Source organism: Chiloscyllium plagiosum, unplaced genomic scaffold, assembly GCF_037043375.1.
Source record: "Chiloscyllium plagiosum isolate Xiang-an unplaced genomic scaffold, Cpla_swu_hap1 HiC_scaffold_1, whole genome shotgun sequence".
Lineage (NCBI taxonomy): Eukaryota > Metazoa > Chordata > Chondrichthyes > Orectolobiformes > Hemiscylliidae > Chiloscyllium > Chiloscyllium plagiosum.
In genome coordinates this window covers 21,920,433-21,940,089 of record NW_028270139.1, presented here as the reverse complement: position 1 = coordinate 21,940,089, position 19,657 = coordinate 21,920,433, and the positions used below count along the sequence as shown (strand labels likewise).

Below are 19,657 nucleotides of genomic sequence, written 5' to 3'. Positions count from 1 at the left end.
GGCTGAGGAACTGAATAATTACTTCACATCAACCTTCAAAGTGGAAGATATAAATAATATCCTAAAAATTTGAGAGTGAGGGGGCAGAACTGAGTATGGTGGCTACCACTAAGAAGGAACTGCTAGAAAAACTGGCCTATTTAAAAAGAGAGTAAGGCAAAAGACAGAAAATTACAAACCGATTAGTCTAACCTAATTGTGGATAAGATCCTGGAATCCATTGTGAAGGATGAGATTTCTGAATACTTGGAAGTGAACAGCAAACAGAACAATGTCAGCCTGGTTTCATCAAGAGGAGGTCATGCCTGACAAATCTGATAGAATTCTTTGAGGAAGTAACAAGCAGGTTAGACCAAGGACAGCCAATGGATCTTATCTACCTGGTCTTCAAGAAGGTCTTTGACAAGGTGCCACACAGGGGTCTGCTGAGTAAGATGAGAGCCCATGGTGTCAGAAACAAGGTGCTAGAATGGATAGAAGCCTAGGTGTCTGGCAGAAAGAGTGGGGATTAAAGGGTTCTTCTCACCATTTGCTGGTGGCAAGTGGTGTTCCGCAAGGCTTCATGTTGGGAGCACAACTTTTTGCTTTATACATTGACATTCTAGATGAAGGAACAGAGAATGTTCTGGCTAAGTTCACAGATGATACAAAAATAGTTAGAGGGTCGGGTAGCATTGAGGAGGCAGGGAGGCTTCAAAAGGATTTGGACAGGTTAGGAGAGTGCGAAAAGAAGTGGCAGATGGAGTACAACATGGGAAAGTGTGAGGTCATGCACTTTAGTAGGAAGCATACAGGCATGGACCATTTTTCTAAATGGGAGAAAATTTAGTCTGAAGTGCAAAGAGACTTGAATTCTAGTCCAGAATTCTTGCAAGGTAAACTTGCAAGTTGAGTCAATCGTTAGGAAGGCATTTATTTTGAGAGGATTTGAATACAAAAGTAGAGATGTACTTTTGAGGCTCTATAAGGTGTTTTATGGTCACAGGGGCAGCACGGTAGTTCAGTGGTAGCACAGCTGCCAGGGATCCAGGTTTGATTCCAACTTTGGCATCTGTTTGTGTGGAGTTTGCACATTCTCCCCGTGTCTCCGTGGGTTTCCTCTGGGTGCTCCGGTTTCCTCCCACAATCCAAGGAAGTGCAGTTTAGGTGAATTGGCCATGCTAAATTGCCCATAGTGTTCAGGGATGTGTAGGTTAGGTGCATTAGTCAAGGTATAGGATAGAGGAAAAGGGTGGGTGGGTTACTCTTCAGAGGGTCAGTGTGGACTAGTTGAGCTGAAGGTCCTGTTTACACAGTGTAGAGATTCTGATTCTTTTAATTTTATGCTTTAATTTATATGTTCTAAAATATTGCTGCTGTTGTGTTATAATTAAAACTTGGGTCTGTAACTCCCAATCCTTAATTGACACCAAATGTGGTTCATAGTTGAAACTCCAAGATCCACATGAGACAAATTCTGCCAATTCATGCACTTTCCATTTCATCCCTACTATTTTCTACAGCTCAGCTGATTTTCCTAAGTGGGTAAATAATTGTTTTCAATTTCATGGGCTTTGACTTTAGTCAATCCTCTCTTCTGAAACACCTTGTCAAATGCTTTCTGAAAGGCCATATAGATAATTAGTCACAGACTTTGCCCTATCCCCTACTTCAGCTACCTCTTCAAAACTTGAATCAGTTTTAACAGGCATAAAACCTGATAAAATCACCCTTTACAATCTGAATTTATTTTTCTTATTCATCTATCTGTAGAATACTTTATTTTGATATTCCTTAATTAATTCACCTTGAAACACTCATCTGCTTTCCGAATTCTTCCTTTTTTTTAACTTTTCTAACTCTTTGAACTCCCCATTATCATCCTTTTCTTTTATTGTACATTACCTGGAGTTTCTGTCTAATTGTATACTTTTTTTTGTTGCAATTTACCCAATATCAATATATTTAGTACAAAGGATCACCCAAATTTAAAGTACAAATTGCATTCAATGTAACTGAGTTTCTGCAATATTTTTGCAAGTTTCTTTTTCTAAATAGCATGTTTGAATTAATTACAGTTCTACAAGGAATTCTGCTAACTGAAAATTGTTAACATTTGAATTTATTTTATGCATCCTAATACTCAGGAACTGACTATTGTATCCAAATCTAACTGGAAAATAATTTTTTTTGTCATTTTCAGTCAGTTAAAATCAGGTGATGTCATGGCAAATGCTCACTTTTGTGACAAACCCACTTTCAGTTGTTAATTAAACTTTCCTGCTTAGCACTCTTAAATATATCTAGGAATAATTTTAAATTGACGTTTTGTACAATAATTTATTTTTAATGTGCTAGTGATTCAAGGAAGATCTTACATATGATGATCTGCAAGCGGATTTGAGCGCAACGGGAACTGAATCACTGTTTACAAAACAGAAACTCTATTTCTATGTCTTTTGTGTATATCATTATCATAGTCTTTAATTTTTGCTTCTCACTTCATTTATCTGTTGGTGTTCCATTACTAGGTAGCTTGTCTTTAAGTGGAATATATTCGTCCTGACCATTATTGGTCATCTCTTGAACATTTTGCACTGCGATTCTATCATTTTTGTCTGTGAAAATTATTTTTTCGCTTATCATCCCTTGCTGCAGTCTCATTTCCCCACAGGTAGCTTTTACCAATGTGTTACATTGATCTTTGCTTTGCTTGTGTCTTTCATCATGATTATGATAACTTATTCCATTATGATTGCCTATGCTCATGGGGAATCATTAATAATGCCTGATACTTGTTTCTCTTATCATCTATGGTTCATTTCCGAATGCTAGCTGCTGGAAATGCTATGGTGAGTGCAACTAGGCATCTAGTACCTCAATGAATGATTGATTGCACCATTATCATTAACCACTAAGATTTAGAAATTGTGAATGAAGCAGAGCAAGTGTAGAAAAGGAGGGTAACAGATAAAGAGAGATAAACTGAGGAAAAGAGATGTTGGGCTAGGGCAGTGAGAAGATCACTACTGCTACGTTCAAATACAAGAGGAACCTCGATTATCCTAACGAGATGGGAGGGCACTATTACGTTCGGATAATTGATTATTTGGTTAATCGATTTTAAATGCCTTTCCTCTGGGGCTCAGGGTTTTTAAAGTCTGCACCACGTTCAGGAAGCAAGGCAGCTTCACAGCGTGTGAGACCCTGCCCCCAGAACCCTTTCCAACACCGTCCCCGCCACAACCCCATCCAACCTGCCCCACCGCCTGCCCCACCACCTAACCTTGTCCAACTCTGCCCCGCCCCAACTGCATTCAACACCCCCCCAAACCATGTTCAACACTGCCCCCTGACTTCCCCCGCCCCCTGACTTCCCCCCAAACCCCGTCCAACACTGCCCCCTACACCCCACCTCCAAACGCGTCCAGCCCTGACCCCGCCCCAACCCCATCCAGCCTGTCCACCCCCAAAACTGTCCAACACCACCCCTGCACACCATCCCCATCTAACACTGCCCCCCACCTGCCCTTGCCCCCCAACCCTGTCCAACATCGCGCCCCCGTCCACCCCCGCCCCCTTTCTGGGGCAGCTGGAATGGACACCAACAACAAGATGGCTGCCGCTGCTGCCTTTGTGGGGTAAATCTCCAAATAGCGTGCGCGCACACACACATACAACTTTTTAGTGCGACTTTTTGACAGGTTACACGTTTGCCCTGTACGGGATAATGTTGGAGAGATTATCTTGGGAAGGGGGGGGGTTTAGGGTACACGCTTGTGTAGAACTCCAGGGGGAAAGTGTTGGGACAGAGAGAGGGCGGGAGGTCAGTCATTTGGAGATGGTGCCTGTTAATCTCTGTAAACAAAAGACACGTCTTTGATATAATGTTTCTATTGGGATCTTGAGATCTCTTTGCATAATCTGATTTTCGGATAATTGGTATTTGGATAATTGAGGTTCCTTTAATTAGGTCAGAAATGACTCATTAATGGTGCCAGTCTTTGCCAGAGAATGGATCTGCCCACCAATTGTGACAGTCAAAGGCAGGCTTTGATTGGTTTACTGTCTCCTTGTAGAGGTGTGACATCAGAGGCAGACTCACTATGCAGACAGAACAAAGCTGTAAATTAAAAGTTATTCCTCTCAACTGAGCCAAAGTCCTTACTGACAAAAGTCGTCCTACAGAAATAAATGATTCCTTGCACAGAACCTGATGGTGAATACACCCACCAGCTTGTATTCACAGACCTGGGCTTTCAAAATTGCCTGTCCTCGGATGCTGCCTGAATTGCTGTGCTCTTCCAGCACCACTGATCCAGAATCTGGTTTCCAGCATCTGCAGTCGTTGTTTTTACCTTTCTGATTCTCCCTGCCCATTAACAAACTTCTCATGGTATCTAAATGGTTAATTGGAGAAAAAGGGTGGCCTCACTCCACTGCCACTAGTCCACACTTTGAGAACCACAGTGCATCCTAAAGGTGGTGGAACACTCCTTTGAAAATCATGCTCTCGGGGTGACCTTGAAAATCCCAACATAACTTTGGCTTGTGTTTCACCTTCACCATTTCATTCTCCTCTGGCTTGGCTGCTTTATTCTATTATTAACTTATCTGACATAGGTCATGCAAACTTGACAGCTATTGGTGGTTATAACATGTAGATAATATTGAATCACAGATTCCAGATAAGTAATATTTATTGGAGTATGATTCGCCAGTATGTATTTCCATTTAGTGAATAAATATTTAATATTAACTAATGCATAAATATAATTACTTTTAAAGCTATTTGGGAATTTCAAAACAATGCTGAAACATGGAAAATGCTTTAACAGGATATTTTTTTTTTCCCAGGTATTGACATGCCATCTTGTAGTTGCTTCACTGGTTGGAGCTTTTGGCTCAGCATTTTTGTATGGCTATAACCTGTCAGTAGTAAATGCACCAACAGTGGTAAGTGCAACAAAAACATAGAAAATGGCCAAGAATCACTTTATTGTACCCTTTTTTTTGTGCATTCTCACCTTCCTTCCCATCATCACAGCTGGTAGTTTTCAGTCAACCAAATCCAAAGGTCTGGCATTCTCTCCCTAAAATGTCTCACTCTCAACATCATTCCCCATCTAAAAAACTGCCTTTCTGACCTAACCTTTACATCTGTATGCTTCCCCCCCGCCAACATCTCATTGTTTTGTTCATTTGTTTATTTCTTTCCTTTATTACTTTGTGAATCTCCTGGGGATATTTAGTATATTCTTTAATCCAAGTTGTTTTCTGTTTTAATACTGAGTATAAATATAAAACTAATGTCTGATTATTGGAATGTAGGTGAATGATTTGGTTTTAATATGGAGTAATATGCTAATATATCAGTGACATTACTGTTTCTGTGGATCTTATATCATATTATTTGCTTACATTGTAGTCGATTCAAAATTAATTTGGAGCAATTACTATATTTTGAATCTTTGGTGCAATATATTGATTGTGTGATATATCAGTTCAGAGAATAAATATTCTCCATACATGAATAAATGGACAGAGTGTGCATTATGCTGGATACATTTAACAGCAAATAACTGTAGTCTTATGAATATAAAGAATATTGTTATGCTAAGTGGTATTATAGAATCATAGGATACTGTAGTGCAGATTGAAGCTGTTTTGACCCACTGTGACAGCGTCATCTCTTTTAAACAGTAATTTGGCTAATTTCACTTCCTTGGTCTTCCCCTTTTAACCTTGCAAATTTCTTTATTCAAAAATTTTCCTTTTTTTGAAGGCTGCTATCAAATCTGTAACTACCTTCATACTGGCACCACTTTCCAAATTCTACAAATGTGCACTTTAAGAAAATTTTGAAATGTTTTCATGCAGCGAGTGGTTAAGGTCTGGAATGCAATGCCTGAGAGTGTGATGGAGACATTCAAAAGGTGATGAGAATGTTAGTTGAAAAGAATGAATAGTGAGGGTTATGGGGAGAAGGTGTGGGAATATCACTAGGTACATTGTTCATGATGGGCTGAATGGCTTCCTTCTGTATTGAAACCATTTTACTATGTTACGCCTATTTCTTACCTTCAAACTGAGCCCTCTATTTATTGACCCTTCAGCCCTTAGAAACCCTCTTCTAATTCACTCTGACTAAATCTTTCACTTTTTTTTCCTTCTTATTACTTCTTCTAGTTTTCTGTGCTCAAAGGAAAACAGCTCTAACTTCTCCAGTCTGTCCACATAACTATTCCCTTACCTCCAGAACCATTTGGTAATTCCACATATTATCCAAAATTTTCATGTAAATCCTAAAGTGTGGTACCCATAGTTAATCCCACTGTTAGATTATTTGTCTTGCAAGTTATAATATGCCACCTTGTTCTTTGGTTGCAGCCTCAGAAATGTTATATTACTGTTTATATTAGTGATGATGTGTATAAAAGTCAAATGTTTGAATTGGAGAAGCTGACAGTTATGGTTGCTGGAAAGTTGCCCCTGTACAGCAAGTAGGTGAAAATCCTGAGTTAGTATCCTTTGACTGATGAAGGCAGTTACATTAATATTTGCCAAGAGATGTTCCACGTAATGTATGTTTACCTCTGGTGTTCAAATTTTCATTTTTGTTGTGCTAAATTAATGCATGTTGCACGTCAAATTTTCTGTACTATTGCTGAGATGTTGTCAGGGCCCAAAGCCTTTGCAATATCTTCCACTTTTAACCATTTCATGATAACATGTGGAGTGAATCAAATTGGCTTAAGACTGGCATTTGTGATACTGTGGCCTTCAGGAGGAGACTGCAATAGATCATCCCATCAATATGTCAAGCTAAAGATGGATGTTTTATCTTTGTTTTTGTACCTTTTTGTGTTATGAATATTTGGGGACCCTCCTCATCCTCCTGTTAGTTGTTTTAACTGTCTACCATCATTCATGACTGGATGTACCAGGCTGCAGAACTTCAACCTGATCTGTGGGTTACGGAATCGCTTAACTCAGTCTCTGTCCAAATATAGTTGTGGTCTGACTAATATGTGACTCCTGTCTAGCAATAAAGTGGCAGGTTCTTCCTTTGCTCAAAAAGGGATTGGTCACAAATAGCATCTAGCAAGTGATACCCATTTTCATTCCCACAACAAATGCAACTATACATTACTATATGGACCTATAACTGAAGAGCAATGAATGTACTAAACAACACAATGATGGAGCATTGCAGCTCCAGTACTGAGGTGGAGCTTTTTTTTTGATTCAGTAATGGAATGTGGGTGTTGCTGGTTAGGCCAGAGGTTAGAATTCATCCCTATTTGCCCATGAGGAGATGGTAATGAGCCTATAAAAAAATGCATCTTGATCTCTTGCGCTTCATGGTGATGGGAAATTGGAATGCAGCGGGGGGGGGAGGGGAGGCAATGGATCACATTCCTTTGGCTCTGGATCCAAGGCTTATGCCCTGGATCAAAACTCCCTCTGCTCAGCTGCTAAGAAGTGGTCTGGGGTTTAAATTAGGGCCATATTTTCTGATAATCCAGTTCCAGATTCTCTCAATGGCTGTCTTGAATTTTTACCTTATCGAAACCTTAAAACTTCGTCAGTCCATTGTTAACAATTTTAAAAAGTACCTCAGAATTAACTTGTTTAAAGCTCCATTTATAATGAAAGGCATCATTAAAAGATTGTTATTCAGCTCTGGCCCACATGGGAAGCAATTTGGACTATCTTATTAGCCTTTAATATTAAAAAATAATTAGAAATGGAAACTACCAATTAAAAAAAAGTATTGCTTGCATCCTTATGTGGAAACTAAATTGAATAATATGCTCAATATCATTTTTTTAATTGGGAAAGTGTTCTAAAGACAGAAAGCTTATGTTTTAGTAAATTTAAAGGAATGTCAGCCTTCCAAACAAAATCAAATTAAGAAATATTGAATGTAATAAGGCTGCTGAAAAGTAGACAGGCAGGATTGCACTATAGTACATCTGGGTCTTTGTATGTTTCAAAAAATGTAACATAAGAACTATGTAAGGAACATAGTACTGCAAGAATTAATAGACATTTATTACAGCTCTGGACACCTACATATTTAATACAAATACTGCTATGTCTGGGGTAGTACTGAACAAACTGCAGCAAGCTTCCCTCAGCATATCATGCTCCAGTAAGATGAAGCTTGAGACTTTTACATCAGTAGGTCACTTGCTATGATACAGTGATAATTATGAGCATGTCTCTTTCAAAGAATACTGCATGCTCGCTGTGAGACATTGTACAACAAGACCTAAAAGGAGATTTAATACTGTTTAAAACTAACCTTTGTGACTGTAGACAATCAGGGTGATTGGTGCAAGTCAACATTCAACATACCATGAGTTCTGATGATTGCAACGGATTTGCCAGAAAAATTTTAAGGGGACCCAGATTGAGCTCCATTGCACCGCAGGTTTCAATATGTTGGGAAGTAAATCTTATGTGGGTCTACTCCTGATGAGTTCAGGTTGAGCTTGCACAGTTGTTAGGCCACAGGGTGAATCAAGGGCATTCTTAGTCCTGGAGGCGTTTAGAGTGGGCCGCTTATGGTGACAATCTGTGTACGTACTCCAATCTGATGCCTTTTTGAAACTTGCCATTTCAGTTGATGCTCTCCTTTAAATACACCCCACTTAACAATGTGTCATGGGGCACCAGATTAGATTCCCAACAGTGTGCAAACAGGTCCTTCAGCCCAACAAGTCCTCACCGACCCCCTGAAGGGTAACCCACCCAGCCCCATTTCACTCTGACTAATTCACCTAACACAATGGGCAATTCACACGGCCTGTAAATCTTTAGACTGTGGGAGGAAACCAGAGCACCTGGAGGAAACCCACGCAGACACAGAGAATGTGCAAACTCCACACAGATAGTTGCCCGAGGCTGGAATCGAAGCTGGGTCTCTGGTGCAGTGAGGCAGCAGTGCTAACCACTGAGCCACCGTGCTGCTCCAGCTAGATCATTTTGTGCAGGAGTTGTTAATTTTATCTTGCTTAGTTTTAGATCCTTTTCTTATGTATCAGAAATGTTCAGCCTTGAACCTACCCAGTCTGTTGTTCCTTGTGGATGTGATGGGCACAATATTTAACACAATTTCCTAAGTTTATTTAGACTTGTGGGTTTTTTTTTTAACCTTGCATTATTTAAAGGCATCACCTTTGAACTAGCAGGTGAGATGCTTTTTGACTCCTTACTTGCTGCAGTAGAGTTAGAGGCAGCACTGGATTATTGGGGTTGTGGTCAGAGACACTGTAAATGAGTAGACAGTTGATCTCAAACCTGGTGTTAATGTTGTTGTTGTTGTCTTGCGCTGCACTATCATGGGGGGGATAGTGCAGAGGAACAAGGAATTGCCTCTTAGAGTGGGGGAAGACTCTCAGCATGATGGCACAGGTCCTACTTGCTCCTTTCGCCAGGAGCAGCATCTGCCCCTGGCTACACTTCACCAAGGAGGGTGGTAACCGAGCTGTGCCATCTGTCACCACAGAAGATTAGATTAGATTAGATTAGATTAGATTAGATTACTTACAATGTGGAAACAGGCCCTTCGGCCCAACAAGTCCCCACCGCCCCGCCGAAGCGCAACCCACCCATACCTCTAAACTAACACTACGGGCAATTTAGCATGGCCAATTTACCTGACCTGCACATCTTTGTGACTTTGGGAGGAAACCGGAGTACCCGGAGAAAACCCAAGCAGACACGGGGAGAACGTGCAAACTCCACACAGTCAGTCGCCTGAGGCGGGAATTGAACCCGGGTCTCTGGCGCTGTGAGTCAGCAGTGCTAACCACTGTGCCACCGTGCCGCCCTGAACAGTGACGATGGGCTGCCAGTGGCTGTCAAGGTGATCGTCAACCCCAATGTCTCTTCCAGTAGATCTGAAGCAGTAAACACCTAACTTCTCCATGCAGCTTGTCAGTGGCTATCAGTTCTGACAGCTTCTGCCAATGCACAAGGTGGTGCAGTTTGCAGGGCCATCAGCATTTTTCTATACATTACCCCACTGAAGTCTTCACTTCAGTCCATTCCTCAGCAGCAGAACTTGTCTATGAATGTATGTTCCTCACCATCTACCACCCACCAACCCACCCAGTGAGCTGATCTAAAAGCTTTCAAGTCCCATTTACTTGTGGCCAGTAACTGAGCTGGTGATTGCAAGAGGCAAATCAAGTGATAGTGCTTGTCCCTCAGAGGTGTGTTCTTCCAAGAATCTTAGAATCATACAATACAGAAGAATCTCATTGAGTCTGTACTGACAAAACTATACTGGTCCCACTTGCCTGCACTAGGCCCATAGCCTTGAATGTTATGACATTTCTTCATGTGCTTATTGGGTACCTTTTTTATTTAAAGGTTGAGAGGTTTCCTGTCCAACTATCTTCCCAGACAGTGCATTCCAGACTCCCGACCTCTTCTCGGTGAAAATGTTACTCCTTAAGTCCCCTCTAAACATCCTGCCTTTCACTCTAAAATTATGTTCTCTTGTTATTGACCCTTCCGCTCATGGAACAGTTGCCTTTCTTTTCACCCTGTCCAGACCCTTCATAACCTTATGCACTCCTTTCAGGTCCTCCCTCAACCTTCTCTGCTCTAAATAAAGAAATCTGAGACTCTGCAGCCTCTCAGCTAAGATTCTGTATCCCAGGCAACGTCCTGGTGAACTTCCTCAGCATCCACTCCAGTGCAATCACATCCTTCCTATAGTGTGGTGGTAACCATATTAGTTGTCCTCTGGCACCTCCCTGTGACCAGAGATGAGCTTGAAAATTTGTCTCTGAAGTACAACTCATCCAGAATTGGGTATTTGTCCACTTTTTAAAAATTTGCCTAAACCTACAACACCTCTTCACTTCTGTATATCAGTCTGTTCAGAACTGATTCTGTACTTGTGTCCTATTTCTTCTGAGTAAAGTTGTGGGGTACTCGTTTAACACTCGAACAATGTCCTCCAGCTTCATGCACAGATTTGCTGCTTGGTCCCTAATAGGTTTGACTCTTTCACTGGTTATTCTCTTCCACTTGATTATATTTTGGAACTCTTCCCAATCTTACATGCCAGTGTTATTTCATACCCCCTCTTTGCTCTCCTAATTGCTTTCTTACATTCCCCCACCCCTCACACTTCCAACGCTCCTTTGGGTTTTCATCCTCATGGTTCTTGAAGGACCCAAGGCCAGGCAGCAGATTTAAACGTTGTAACAGCCATGCCAATAATCCTAAGCACCATCTGTTCCAAAGAAGTGAGGATGTACATCCAAATCACCTGCAGGTTTCTGCCTCCTTTTATGTGTCATCTAGTTCTGTAAGAGAAAGTGTGTGTGTCTGTGTCTGTGTCCTTTGGTTTGATCTATCTGTCATAGCTGAGGAGCCTGATGTTGGTGGAATCTGCAAGATGTGACTGTGAGGTTTGCAATATTGAGAGTGTGTGTGTGTTGGGGGGGAGGGGGGGTGGGGGGGTGACAGTGGTGAACTGGAATATTTGATTTGTTAGGCCTGAGTCCTGTTGGCTGGAGATGTTTGGATGAGTGCATTTAAGGATGGTGTTGCCTTGGGATTTAAGTTGTAGGATATAACATTTGAAGATGCATGCACTCTGTGACCATTGGTACAGATCTCTTAAAACTCTTCCAACACTGTATCCTCATAGCTGTCTGTTCTCATTGTCCTTACATGTGTTTGGATGACATGTGGCCTCATCTCCCCAATCTACAATGATAAATTATCTCCCTTGCCTTTCTCTATCTCTTGCACTAAAGCTTCCTATGCTATATTGGGGAACCCAGAGGCTTTTACTCTCGCCTGCTAATCCACTACTCAATGTTTTTTCCTGCTCCGAATCTAATTTCTCGCTAGTTGAATGAACTGTTGCATGTTGGATAAGAGGCATAGCTTGGTCTAAAGTAGAGACTAGCTTTAAGTAGAGACTAGCCTTGGATGTACCCAGAGCTGCTGCTGAGTGTGAAGCAATGTATTTCACACTGGTCCCCACACCACCAACATGGAAGTAAGCAGGCATTTGCATCACTTTGGGCGTGAGGTAACCATAAGCCCCTCACCTAGAACAGGCCTTACCCGATTAAAGTCACTGGTTTACAGGTGTTAATTGAATTATAAAATGCTTCTCACCCTGCAATCCCTTTTTTTTTGGAGCTAATATATTGTTGCTTTTGTGAAGAAGAAGTACTTTAAGGAATTAAAAATAGAATTGAAAATTAGAGCCAGAAATGCATGGTCTTCTATGGAAGATTGCCGCCTGATAGGTTGGAACTTTGAATAATATTGAGGTCATTTTATAGTTTAAAAAATGCAGCTATAAGAGAATAAAGGGACATTTATAAAAGATATATCACAATATGTTATTGTGGCATTGATTAATATCCCTGAGCAAAACTCCATATACCATCACTGCTGGGCAAAGAGCCACAATGTCTATTACAACCTAGATCTCTCTGGGGAGCAGAAAATCCTGACAAACAAGATGTTGCAGCTTTTGAAGACACAGTTTGAATCCCATATTAATATAATTTATGAAGAGTAGTAGATGAACATTAATAGCTTACCCATCTCCTTGAGCTCTAATCAGTATGTGACCATAGTAATACGTCCAGCAGAATCCTGAGAGTTTGATCAACTGGATGGTCTAATCTGTGATTAGGATTTCCTTAGACATAAGGGATCCTGCCATGAAAGCCCATTCTCTGAGAGAGAAGAAACATTCTCTCAGGAGAACTATTGACATTTCTAGAAACTGAGGTTGTCCATCATGAGCTAGATAATACGGAAACATTCCAGGCCAAATAACAGCAATATATTGGGGGAGAAAAAGTAAGAAATGTTTGCAGAAAAGCCAGCAGAAAGAACAAGGTCAGAGGATACGATATATTTCTAATAGAAAGCAATACTATAATCACAAAGAACTTAAGCACTTGCATGTGAATGCATAACTAGAAGGAAGTAAAAAAAAAAACCTACAATGATGGCTACTGGAAAGTTACCACTCAATTTCAATGAATCGCTCTGTACCAAATTTATCCACCCTCTGTGAATGAGGGTGTAGGGCATATTTAAAATTTTCTCTCTCGGGGCACTACTGAGCAAGTTTCAGAAAAATCACATTTGTCTGCAATTTAAAGACCAATTTCAGTAAGCTAAATTCTAAAAGAATAATTGATAAAATTGACCATTAAGAAGTGCTAGCTATAGTGCCCAATAAAAATTGTATTTTTTTGTCTTTTTCATTTAAGAAGCAGAGGGAAAGTCAAGGCTCAAGTCTTGATCACCAGGAAGGAGGGTTTGGAGCAGGACCCCGTTTCAGAGTTTGGTTTAATGAATGTTGACTCTGGTTCACCTCCTGGTTTGGCACATTTTGAACTGGCCTCAGTGGAATTTGCAAAACATTGGGTTCAGAATCAAGTTGCCTTTGAACATTAGGTTTTCTATTCTCACATCCTGCTTTGTGGATCAGTTTGTGTGAGGAGAGGAGAAAGATAAGGGTGGGTGTGTGTCCGGTACAGTCTCATTCCCCCTCAACTATGCATTCACCCACTCACTCCTACCCATTCTCATTCACCCACTTACTCAATCCCACCACTCACACAACAAGGCATGCAACAAGCAATGATGAGCATCAGTTGGGAATTCATTGCTGCCTGATGAGAATCTCATGATGATGCCTGAGAAAATTATAAAACATGCAATGAGATAATCTCAAATCCAAGATAGGCCTCACTGAACATATCTCACTATTATGCCATACATCCTACCATAGCCCATGTCACTCGGGCCCTTAGAGGATTCTGCCCTACGTGTCAAGCTGTTTCTCTTCTCTCTGTTTTATTCTTATGTGAATTTGTGGGTTTCAAAAAGGTTTAAGTTGTATGGTTGTGAATTTCTTTCTTTTCTCTGCTTTTGTTAAAGTTAAATTTGACACAACAAACAGTTATTTTACAGTTACTGATGAAACATGGTGTGAATTGTTTTTGTCCTATATAATGGTCAGGCAGAACAACTGATTGGTTTGCTGGTCTTGTCGTGATTTTAAACACTCATACATTTTACGATGGCTTGTTGTATGGGGTGGTATGATTATTGTTGCACATTTCTCAGTTAATTTGCGATATATTGAAAAGATACCAAATAATGCTCACTACTCTGGGCATAATTGGAAAAGTCATGCTTCTTATAGGCAATGGAGAAATAGTTAACAAAATATCAAGAGTAAATATCACAATTTGATTGAAAAGATTTGTAACACCAATGGAATTTAGCATTTGAGCAGTCTGGCAGTTCAGATAACTCATGGTTCACTGGAAAGTAAACCTATGTGCTATGACACTTTGTAAGAACGGATTTGGTGGAGGGTGTATAGGAGAGGTAAGAAGGTAAGTGCTGACATTGGGTTCACTCTGGGCTGCTGCATCTACCCAGAACAGACTCTTATCACTCAACAACTGCCCTTTAACCTCCTGCTCACTCACTAACACATACTTGCTCATGACATTCAGACTCACACAAAGCTTCATTCTTGCCCTTGCACACATTCACACTTATTCACACACTTTCACACCAGCTCAGTCACTCTCATTCTCTAATGCTCACTCAGTACTCTGTCCCACAATTGCCGCATGTTTTGCTGCACTCTGTCTAGCTGAAGGTTACACCTTTACACAAAGGAAGGGATAATTCTAACATGACCCCAGGTTGAGAGATGATTATGGTCCTTTTAATGTTCTCTTTCTGTCTAGGTCTCTGATCTCAATCACCAGCTTCATTCCACTATCTCCTTGCCCTTTTTTACACATGAGACTCCATAGCCAGACCCTAAATTTGAGCAACACCCACTTTCTAGAAACAGCAGTTCTAAAGTAAGTGGCATTCCTAGGATCATTGCTTACAGTTCCACCAGAACATCAAGGCTGGTGACTGAATCCAGGTATACAATTTTCTTTATCAGAGCCAAATGTTGTTCTTTTTCAAATTATAAGAACAATATACCTAATCAATACATAATAATGAAACAGCAGAAAACTTGAATTAGTTTACCATGGAGGGTGCTTGGAGCACTAATGTGTATATTTATTTATATATATATATAAATATATATAACTATATATAAATATATTATATTTATATATATTTGATGCCATCAGACACCCTTTCCTTGGTTCTGCTCAGGCCCTGCTATTGGCCTGCTCCCTGGCAGGACTGGGGGTTGTTGTATATTAATTAACATTGGCTGGCTGCTGATTGAATGGAATATGGCGCAGGCTAGAGAGTAGGCAGCAGAGTTGTTGATAAACACAATAACAATTATTACAATACCATCTAATGAGGGATGCAGAGTGTGGTGGTCTATAGATGTCTGGTTAAGACCCCTCCACCACCAGATCCTTACTGGCCCACAAAGTGCTAGCAGCTTCCTGTTCTTTGCTTTTCTCCTGTCTGTTCTTTGTTTCTGACCCATTATCCTTTTGAAGGTTTCTAAAGAGTGAAGTCTCCTGCTTTCAGCATTTATGTTCTCCTTTATTAGACAAGTTAGAACATGGAGTCTATTAATGTCCTACCAACCCATCTACTTCTTAAATTTGCCCAGAATTGGACTTAACTATTAGTTTATGGAGTTGTGGCTTATGGAATGTAAAGAGGTTGACAGGTAATTCTGCAAGATAGTTGTTCTTTGGCTGCTTCTTTATATGATATCTGTAATGCATCCAAGCCGACCTTGAATGAATTTGTTCTTTTTTGGTTGAGCTAAAATTGGTGAAAAATAATTCTCATTAAATGCAGTGTGCTAAGACATTAAACCTGCTAGATGGTGTAGCAGATTAATACATTCTCCTTTTAGCCTGGCATTGAGACCATGAAGCACTGCTCTTTCTACTAACTGTTTAGCCTCTATTTACAATAAACTTAAAAGCTTAAAGCCTAGTTCCCAATATACACAGATATATAACATAGAGCCAGAATAATGGATACCAAATCTCACCTAGAGAGGTCCTGAAGAATGGCTGGTGGGTCTACTCCAGTGCAAGTTGGACTGATTTTAATTGCTCTGGTTGGTTAGAGGAGCTGTTACACTTTACCTGAATTTGGGAAAATTTAATGTTGACATTGAGTAGCATTTAATTCTGAGCAGTTTCACATTGTGGACAATAGTCCTTCTTAAACTCCACTCTCGATCCTTTTCCATTTTCTTTCTTTTACTACTGGTGAGTGACAAATGGACTATTGATTCATTAACACTTGTAACACATTAGCCAGCATAAATATATACACTGAGGGATCTCACAAATGTCCATTCTTCAGAACAAACATCTCACCGGCAAAGAACAGAAATACTTACCAAAATATATTTAAATAGCAGAAAATGTTTTCGAGCATATTTGAATTTGTGATTGTGATTTGCAATGGTTATGATTAAAACAGATTTTTATCTCAACAATCTGCATTAGCTAGAGGTTCTGCAACTTCAAAGATATTAAACTTTAATTAGTAATACCATTTTCATTCCTATTTTTCAAGGGAAGATGGTGCTATGTCACCATGTAGTTAATAATCTAGATACCCCCAGGTTAATTCTCTAGAGTTGTGTATTCAAACCTTACCATGGCACCTGTGGAATTTTAAAATTTCAATTAGTGATATCTGGAATTGGAAAGCTAGTTTTGGTAATGATGACAATGGTGCTATCATCATTTGCTTATAAAATCCTTCTGCTTCATTATTTCCTCTTTAGGGAAGGAAATCTGCTAATCTATTGTGACTCCAGATCCACAACAATGTGAAATTGCCCTGTGATACTGTTTGGCAAGCCACTCTATTCAGGGATGATCACTGTTGGACAACAGAGTCTGTATTTGACAGTGATGCTCACATCCTGTTAAAGAATTAAGGAAATCAAAACTTAATGAAGTATTCTTGCATCGTGGCCAACTTGGCCACATTTGGGAACACAACAGATGTGAAGATTCTGTTGCTAGTCAAATAATTCATGAGTCCTCACACCTTTGGGTATTTCCCTCATTCTCATCAATAGCCTTTGATCTTGGGCAGTATATTATGTCTTTTACTTTTCCAATTAGTGCCTCCTATGTTGCTTTTCTTAAGCACTTGCATAAAGAAAGTATTCAACAGATGTTAACACAAATAGGTACTTATTAATTACTAGAAATCAGAGCTGTGATATCACATAAGATAATTTGAAGAACGTAAAGAAAGAGTAAAAAGACACAGATGCTGAAAATCAAGAACAAAATCAGGAAGTGCTAGCGTAACTCAGCAGATCTAGTAGCATCTGTGAAGGCAATAACTGTTTTTCTCTCCACAGATGCTGCCAGACCTGATGAGCTTCTCCAGCATTTTGTTTTTACATATTAACAAAAGTCTGGCCTTACCTATCTTTCTGACTCCAAGTCTAAATTAGTTTTATCATAGACTCCACACAACCCACTTTATCTCCTGGTAAAGACATCTACCATTAGTAAAGTACCAAAGAATTCTAGTATTGTACAATTTTTTTTTTATTTTCACTCCTGTCCATTAAAGGTGTTCAGTGACCCAACATTAACTATTTAACTGAGCCTGTTCCTCATATGCACTGTTCCATGGGAAAATTATTTTCTTTTATTTTGTGTTCTCGATAGAAGCTGCTTTGAATAAGAATTGCTAGTTCTATGCTGAAGGTCAAATAACATGCTGGAATCGACAACTTCCCTGCATCTAAACAGTTAAAGGGGAAGAGGGCGAATTCATCATATACCAAATTGAATATCAGATGACACGAGTGTTAAATCTTATCTGTCCAAACAGAAGTAGCTATACTTAGGTAGATTCTAATACTATTAGTGCAAGCAAAAGATGGCAGATGAAATTCAGTGGGTAACTTAGGCTGCAATGTCCAGTGCTGATCCCACCATTTCCAGTTTTTAAACTGTGTTTTCAGATGAATGGGGAAGTTGTCAACACAAAGTTGATGAGGTTGGTCTTTAACTATGCAGATGGAGGACTGATGCCATCTTTGGTCCTGACTGAAATTTTAACTCCAGCTTTGTATTTTCCCAACAAAAGAAAGTCTGTCAGAGGGTCATTGCACAAGAGACTATTCGAAGATATATTATTTTCTTTTGTGGCTATTAAGTGGTGTCTGCAATGAAGAAATAACCTTCCTTTTGTTGTCGCAAATGACAAACAGTCACAGCTATTGATTGTTGCTCATTCTTGGAGTCTGACCTAATCTTTTTGTATTAGGACTGATGTAATCCGAACATTTTTTTTTCCAGGTCTCTGCCCATGAGGTTTAATGAGTTACCTTTTCCCAAGGTGATAAAATAGGATTGTTCTCCTTAGTCTGAGATTTAGCCAGCCTGTTTTCAACCTGGAAGTCATTTTGTCCTTGAGCTGAGCTTCCAATCTCAGAATTGTGCCAACTCTAAGATTGTCTTTTCCAAATCCATAAGATGTGTTGTATATCTGACTCTGCTGAAAAGCCATTGAAATACTTATCAGTGCCTTCCTTATTTTTGGATTGGACTATTCCATTACTGTCCTGACTGGTCTCCCATATCCTCTGATACTCTGGTTTTCAGTCGCAGCAAATCCCACTGTAGACTTTCACTGGCTGTGTGTCAAGTGATGTAGAATTATCATTCTTTTTCTCAAATCTGTCCATGATTTTGTCTCTTCCTAATTCTGTATTTTCCTCAATCCTTCTCTAAATCTGATCTGTTGTGCATTCTTAATCATAACTGCTCTTCTGTAAGTGGTTGTGCTTTTAATTGAGTACCTCAAATTTCTTCCCAATTCTTTTTGCTTCTTTGCCTCACGTTCCCCCTTTTTTAAATAAAAACCGTTACTTTGACCAAGGCTTAGGCTATCTGATGCCTTAATCCATTATATGGCTCCATTTCATAATTTTTATTTTTTTTTGCTCCTTGGAAGTTTTCATTGCATTAAAGACACTAGGCATATTCAAAGTGTGTTGGTCAGTGCATACGATACATAAAACAGAACTTCAGAAATATCTTATCTACTTGTATTTCTTAAATCTTAATTTCTAACACTGAGGGAGAAGCTGGAATTATTGGCAGCTACCTTCTAGATTCCAGGTGCTCAAAAATGGCATCTGAAATATATATTTCATCACAATGAAGGATTCCGCATATTTGCATTAATGAATGTAAGCAGGCAGAGCAGACAGATTATGCTGTCGATCAGTGCTCAAAAGCTGATTTGAAGCCAGCTCTGCTATTTTGAAAGCTTTTCTTCACCCTATAGCTTATTAATGTCCTGCACATCAGAATACAATACTAAATAGAATGAAAGCTTCCCCATCAACGCCATTTAAGTGATCATGAGCTAAAATCATTGCATGGTTAGAGTACATAAAATGGTCATTCAACTCAATATGCATGACCTAGCTCTTCGAAGCAGTAGCTCACCCAATGCCATTCCCCTCACTTCTTCCCATAGCCCATGCACATTTTTCATTTCCTGAAAATAATCAAAATCAATCTGGGTTCAGTGTCACAACAAAATGCCTTCATTGAACCTGCCTCTGCCAAAACGTTCATTCCAGATCCTAACTACTTGTGGACAAGATATTCCTTGTGCCTCCATTGTTTCTTTTGCCCTCAGGTTTTCAATCCTT

General features: G+C 39.8%; 1 protein-coding gene across 8 annotated transcripts in view; it reads left to right on the top strand.

Annotated features, from left to right (window-relative positions):
* The window catches only part of slc2a9l2 (solute carrier family 2 member 9, like 2), a 388,528-nt gene that overhangs the window by 27,933 nt on the left and 340,938 nt on the right, over nt 1–19,657 (top strand). For all 8 annotated transcript variants that reach the window (XR_006312847.2, XR_006312845.2, XM_043698097.2 and 5 more), the window contains exon 3: nt 4,837–4,935. Coding sequence is in view for 6 of the 8 variants with exons in the window: in XM_043698097.2 (XP_043554032.2) it covers nt 4,837–4,935 (99 nt within the window). In the remaining 2 variants the exon portion in view is untranslated. The remainder of the gene's footprint in view (nt 1–4,836; nt 4,936–19,657) is intronic.